Below are 7164 nucleotides of genomic sequence, written 5' to 3' on the forward strand. Positions count from 1 at the left end.
AATCTTTGTGGCTTCTTTATCATCATTTGATTTGAGAGAAAGTGGAATGGGATGGAATGGGAAGAAACGGTGGTCTTAACCAATTTTTTTTTTTTTTTAAGACAGTCTCATTTTGTCACCCTCTGTAGAGTAATGTCACGTCATAGTTCACAGCAACCTCAAACTCTTGGGCTCAAGTGATCCTGTCTCAGCTTTCAGAGTAGCTGGGACTATAGGTGCCTACTGCATCTCGCTCTATATTTAAGAGATGGGTTTTTACTCTTGCTTAAGCTGATCTCCAACTCCTGAGCTCTGGCAATCCACCCACCTGGGCCTCTCAGAGTGCTAGGATTACAGGAATGAGCCACCATGCCCAGCCTCAATTATAGTTTTAAAATTTAACTTTTTTTTCTTCAGTTTTTGGCTGGGACAGGTTTGAATCCGCCACCTCCCACCTCCGGTATATGGGGCCGGCACCCTACTCCTTGAACCATAGGCGCCACCCCTTAAAATTTAACTTTTCCAAGTTAAAAGAAAATATGTATTTCACTATAGGAACATGAACTATGGGCGCCGACTCCACATACCGAGGGTGGCGAGTTCATGCTGGGCATCTTCCAGAACCCAGGATGGGCCCTTGCAAGAGCAAGGCCCTTGATTAGCATCACAGAAAATATGCTTCTGCTACCTCTTTCCTAGGAGTTTGTGAGGCTCAAATGAGGTATGTGTGAGGACACAAAATGCCTGGCACACCGCAAATGCTCCATAAGGGATGGCACTTAATATTGTTGTTGCTATTACTGTGAAGCGGTTAGCCCCGGATGGCTGCACCTGTCCCCCATATTAACAGGCGTGATGGTCAGTTACAGCACCTGTTACATAATTTCCAGGGCCCAGTGCAAAATCAAACTGTGGCGATCCTTATTCAAAAATCACTAAAAATTTCAAGGCTGCAACAGAAGAGCATTTAACTGAGTAGAGCCCTCCTAAGCCTGGGACTGCCCAGGGAGGAGGCCCTGGTATAATACTGGATAAGGATGATGAGCAAGTCCCCTCTTTCTGGGCCTCAATCATCTGACGTATGAATAGGAAGACAAGGCACTTGGGCTCCACCGTTCTACAAGCCGGGAGGTCCTTAGCAAGGAGGCGGAGCATGGGTTGTCCTTTTTTAACTTCCAACCCGGCCAAACAAAGCCTGGGGCTTTCTAGAAGACTCCGAAGCATCGGGTGACCATAGCAACTCACGCCAAACTCTGGGGCCCTCGGCTCCGCCTACTGCTTCCTAGACGCCCTTGTTGATTGGCTCAGCAGGTGGACCAATGGTCAGCGAAGCGGGCTGTTTGCTGCAAGACCAATGGAGGCGGCCGGGGAGGGGGCGGGAAGGGAGAGGGAGAAGAGGCGGTCCTGGGCGGCCGGGAGCGTGCGTGTTTCCGGCTCCGCTGCGGAAGGCAGACGATTGTAGCCGTTGGGCCAGAAACGACCCGAAAGAGCAGGGAGGGCGCGGGACGTGAGTGCGGAACTCGGAACGTGGATCGAGGCCGGCGCGATGGGCGGGGAGCAGGAGGAGGAGAGGTTCGACGGCATGTTGCTGGCCATGGCGCAGCAGCACGAGGGCGGAGTGCAGGAGGTAACGACCCGCGCGGCGTCGTCACGGCTGGCCCAACTACGCTCCTTCCGCCCCTTGCCTTCCAGGGCCGAGATCCACTCCTGGGCCTCGTGGGTTTCTGGGATCCCCCCACGTTCTCACCGCGCCACGGCTTCCGGTCCGGCCACCTGCCGGCCACTCTGACCCCTTTCCGGCTTCCAGCGCTCCTTAGGAGTTTCTGTTAGCAATTACCGGGTCCCTGAACCCACTCCTGCCCTCCCTTCCCCGAGCTTTAGGAGCCTCCTTGGTCTCACACATAGTTCTGGCCCCATTTCCCCATTTGAAGGCCGCCCCCAAAGAGCATCCCTTAGGAACCATCTCAGCTAAGTGATTTGCATCTACCCAGACTTGAACGACCCAATGAACGTGTTGCAGTGAGGTTCAGGGTGATGGTAGCACGTGGTCATTTTAGACTTTGGAGGGAAAGGGTGCATTCGTTCACAGACCTTTCCACCTCTCCACCCGCTTTCCTCATGTATGAGATGAAACCACCAAGCCCTGTTTTCTTGAATCATGGGAGAGTAGTGTCTTGAAGCAAAGGATGGTGAATTCTTAGTAATCAGGCTTGTTCTTTCAAGGAGTATTTGTTGAGTAATTAGTATGTGCCACACATTCGGGTGACTAGATCCTGAGGATATAGAAACCTTGCCTCCATGGAGTTTATAAAGAGCATTTCTAAAGCATAATGCATGCTGAATGATCAGACATAATAACACATTGTGTGTGAAAGATGTGGATCAGCTAGCAGAGATTCTGGAATTGGTTTTTTGGAACAGAAACAGAAGATTAGAGGTAGAAAAGCCTGTCAGGATCAGTCCAGAACTCTTAATCATAAAACAGCCAGCAGCTAGAGGATGGCAAGGATCATTCAACAGGCTCTGAGCTAGATAGGACCAGACTCCTTAGGCCAGTGTGCTTTCCACAGTCCATTGCTGATTCTCTCACTGGGGACAGGTTTCATTGAGCTTTCCATTCTCATTCTTTAACCTAGATGCCTGTCATGACTGAGGACTTACAAACCCTTTGAGGTGGGAAGAGTGTTTCTAACTTACAAATGTGAAAAGACATCCCGGCCCCATTCCCCTAACTTGCTGACATAAAACTGGGTTTGGGAGAGACTTTTTAGTGGATTAAAAAGTGTCTAGAAGCAGGAATTGAAGCCATTGAGATAAGTTCTAGCATCAGATTTAGAACCATTCACTTGGGAAAGAAAAGGGCTTGTAGGTGCTAATCTTAGGTCACCACTAAATGGATTCAGCAATTTTACTGAGTATGTACCCTTAGCTATACCTAGTGCCCAGCATCATGATTGTAGACAGATTTCATAGTTCTACTTGTAAGTTTACTCTCTGCCTATGGGTCGCTTGCTCTGTACCATACATTTGTAAAAGCCTTACCTTTGTTACCTCATTTGATCCTCACAAGGACCTAGAAATGGTCCTGCAGCTTATTCCTGCTTAGTAGAGCTAAATAACTTCAGAGTCATGAGGCTAATATGTATCATTCTGATACTCAAACCCATGCACTTTGGGTTTGACCACTTGTCTATACTGATAACCCCTGCCACAGGGGCTTCAGTTGCTCCCCTGGTCTGGCTTTGCCCTAGTAAGTTAACTACAGTCTTGATAGGCTTATTTACTTCCTGAAGAGGAAAGCATTTCATGCTCTGGATGTACCACGAGAAAAGTGAAATGTGCACATACACACAAGAGATGAGAAAGCTGTCTTCTGCTGAGCTAGGTAAGGTTAGGGTAGGCTACCTGGTAGGAGTAACTAAGGGAGCCTTTTGGGGAGGGTGTCTCGGTTGGGAGGCTTGATAGTCAAATCCCAGCTTCTCTTCTAGAGTAAGGAACTTGGCACCCCCCAACTTTGGTTTTTCTCCCTCTGTCTTTCAGCTTGTGAACACCTTCTTCAGCTTCCTTCGACGCAAAACTGACTTTTTCATTGGTGGAGAAGAGGGGATGGCAGAGAAGGTGAGTGTTAGAGACGCCTGTTGCTTGGTCAGCTCAGTCTGGTCAGAAGAAAAGCACACTTCACCTTCCTTTGGCATAATACTTATCTTTAGCAGAGCAAAATGCCAAGGGGGAGGAGTAGGGGAGGGAAAGCAAGCTGTCATTTCTTGAAGCTCCACTCCTTGCTCAGTCCTTTCCCACTGTATTTCCCATGATTCTTGAGTAGTTCTACAAGAGGGGACAGATGTTAACTATTCCCATTTTACAAATGAGGAAATTGGCTTGGGGATGTTTGCCCCTTGTCCAAAGGCCTAAGCTGATTTATAGGAGAACAAAGATTGAGACCAGAGTCTGTTGTAACCCTGCTTTTTGTCCTGACATGGTGCCTTTCAGTTCTTTTTCAAGGAGGTTTTAACTTAGTAGTTAGCTGTGAGATGGATGAGAGTGGTCAAAAGTTAGAAATGAAGGTTTACACAGAAATTTGGGAAAACTCAGAGCCTTCCCAGATGATAAGCCCCCAAAGTTCAAGGATTTGGGAATTTCATTTTGTGCTACTGGATCTGAGACCTTGAACTTCTTTCTTTTTTCTTTTTTATTGTTTTTGAGATAGAGTCTCACTGTGTAGAGTGATGTGACATCATAGCTCACAGCAACCTCAAACTCTTGGACTTTAGCGATTCTCTTGCCTGAGCCTCCCTAATAACTGGGACTACAGGCGCCCGCCATAATGCCTGGCTCTTTTTTTGTTGTAGTTGTTGTTTGGCAGGTCCTGGCTGGATTTGAACCTACCAGCTCAGGTGTATGTGGCCGGCACCCTATTCTCTGAGCTACAGGCGCTGAGCCAGTTTTTCTGTTTTTAGTAGAGAGACAGGGTATGGATTTTGCTCTGGCTAGTCTTGAACTGCTGAACTCAGGAGATAAATCTGCTTCAGTCTCCCAGAGTGCTAGGATTACAGGTGTGAGCCACCGCACCCAGACTTTAGCACTATTATTTACAGTAACCAAAAGTTGGAAGCAACCAGAGTGTCCATCAATAGATGAATGGATAGGCTCGGCGCCTGTGGCTCAAGCGGCTAAGACGCCAGCCACATTCACCTGAGCTGGTGGGTTCAAATCCAGCCCAGGCCCGCTGAACAAAAATGATGGCTGCAACCGAAAAATAACCAGGCGTTGTGGCGGGCGCCTGTAATCCCAGCTACTTGGGAGGTGGAGGCAGGAGACTCATTTGAGCCCAGGAGTTGGAGGTTGCTATGAGCTGTGATGCCATGGCACTCTACCCAGGGTGACAGCTTGAGGCTCTGTCTCAAAAAAAAAAAAAAAAAAAAAAAAAAAAAAAAAAAAAAAAAAAAAAAAAAGAAAAAAAAGATGAATGAATAAACAGAATGTGATATATATACACAATGGAATATTACTCAGCCTTAGAGGGGAAGGAAGTCCTGTTCATGAGGGATTGATACGACAGGGATGAACCCTTGAGGACATTGTGTTAAGTGAAATAAACTAGTCATAAAAGACAAACACAGCTGAACATGGGTTCAGCATCTGTGGATTCAACCAACTAGGCATCAAAAATACTTGGAAAAATAAAAGTAAAAAATAGGCTGGGTATGGTATGGCGACTCACACCTGTAATCTTAGCACTTTGGGAGGCTGCATAGTGAGGCCCCTGTCTTTACAAAAAAATAAATTAGCCAGACATGGTAGCCCTCCTATAGTCTTAGCTACTCAGGAGGATGAGGTGGCAGGATCACTTGAGCCTAGGAATTTGAGGTTGCAGTGAGCTATGATGATAGTACTGTCCTCTAGCCTAGAAACAAGGTGAGAACCTGTCTTAAAAAATTTGAAAAATATACAACAATATAAGAAAACCAAAAAATTGAAAAATAACCATACAATAGTAAAAATAAAAACAATACAGTACAAGTATTCGCATGGCATGTACATTGCATTTTATATAAAGGACTTGAGCATTAGGGGATTTTGGTATTGTGGGTTGGGGGGATCCTGGAATTAATCTCCTGTGGATATTAAGGGATGACTGTACTGTGTTCCATTTCTCTGAAGTATGAGTGGAAGTCACATAAGATTATGTGACTTTATATACTATGTAACATATATATAATGTATAGTGAAATCAGATTCATAGAGGTAGAAAGGCAAATGGTGGTTGCCGGGGTTGGGAGGAGTGGGCAAAGGGGAGTTTAATGGTTAGAGTTTGTTTTCTCAGCTGAAAAAAAGTTATGCAGATTTGTTTCACAACAAGGTGAATATACTTAGCACTATTGAATTGTACACTTAAAAATGGTTAAGGTGGGGCCAGGTGCAGTGGCTCACACCTGGAATCCTAGTACTCTAGGAGGCGGAGGTGGGCAGATTGCTTGAGCTCAGGAGTTTGAGACCAGTCTGAGCAAGAGTGAGACTCTATATTTCTATTTTATTTTTACTTTATTTTCTATTTTTTTGACTGCAGCCAGGTTTGAACCCATCACCTCTGGTATATGGGGCTGGTGCCCTACTCCTTGAGCCACAGGTGCCACCCGAGACTCTATATTTCTACAAAAATAGAAAAACTAAGCCCAGGAGTTGGAGGTTGCTGTGAGCTGTAATGCCACAGCACTATCCAGGGTGACAGTTTGAGGCTTTGTCTCAAAAAAAAAAAAAAAAAGAGACTTTACAGTCTTTGTATTAACCTGGATGGGAGTGGAACACATTATTCTTAGTAAAACATCACAAGAATGGAGAAGTATGAATCCTATGTATTCAATTTTGGTATGAGGACAATTAATGACATGGTGGGGGGAAGGGAAGAGCAGAGAGAGAGAAGGAGGAGGGGGTTGGGGAAGGGAAAAGCAGAGAGAGGGAAGAAGGGAGGCGAGTGGGGTCTCGGTGTGTGATACACCTTTTAGGGGCAAGGCACAATTGTAAGAGGGACTATACCTAACAAACGTAACCACAAAAAGTGTAACCTAGTTTCTTGTACCCTCAATGAATCCCCAACAATAAAAATAAAAATAGAAAAACTAAGTCAGGAGGATCTCTTGAGCCCAGGAATTCATGGTTGCTGTGAGCTATGAAGATGCCGTGGCACTCTACCCAAGGCAACAGAGTGAGACTCTGTCTCCAAAAAAAAAAAAAAAAAGGAAAGAAAAGGTTAAAATGATAATTTTTTTTTCCTTTGAGACAGAGTTTCACTTATTAACCCCCAGTAGAGTGCCATGGTGTCACAGCACACAGCATCCTCCAACTCCTTGGGCTTAGGCGATTCTCTTGCCTCAGCCTCCCTTGTAGCTGGGACCATAGGTGCCCACCACAACACCGGGATATTTTTTAGAGATGAGGTTTCTTGCTCAGGCAATCCACCTGCCTTAACCTCTGATAAATTTTTTAACCATAATTTTTTTAAACTAAATGCCTATTTTTAGATTAGAAAATATTTTGTGAATATTGAGAAGTTACTTTATTTGTTTTTATTTATTTATTTTTGTCACAGAGTTTCACTATGTCCCCCTTGGTAGAATGCTGTGGTGTCACGGCAACCTCTAACTCTTGGGCTTAAGCAGTTCTCTTGCCTCAGCCTCCCAAGTAGCT

General features: G+C 45.5%; 1 protein-coding gene across 1 annotated transcript in view; it reads left to right on the plus strand.

The window, feature by feature from the left end:
- Positions 1 to 1374: 1374 nt before the first annotated feature.
- Positions 1375 to 7164, plus strand: part of NUDC (nuclear distribution C, dynein complex regulator) — a 14243-nt gene continuing 8453 nt past the window's right edge. Inside the window, exons 1-2 of the mRNA XM_003799808.1 lie at positions 1375 to 1606; positions 3520 to 3597. Coding sequence (XP_003799856.1) covers positions 1526 to 1606; positions 3520 to 3597 — 159 coding nt within the window. The 5' untranslated portion in view covers positions 1375 to 1525. The remainder of the gene's footprint in view (positions 1607 to 3519; positions 3598 to 7164) is intronic.

The sequence above is a fragment of the Otolemur garnettii genome, unplaced genomic scaffold (genome assembly GCF_000181295.1).
Source record: "Otolemur garnettii isolate 467f Iridium unplaced genomic scaffold, OtoGar3 scaffold00156, whole genome shotgun sequence".
Taxonomy (NCBI): Eukaryota; Metazoa; Chordata; class Mammalia; order Primates; family Galagidae; genus Otolemur; species Otolemur garnettii.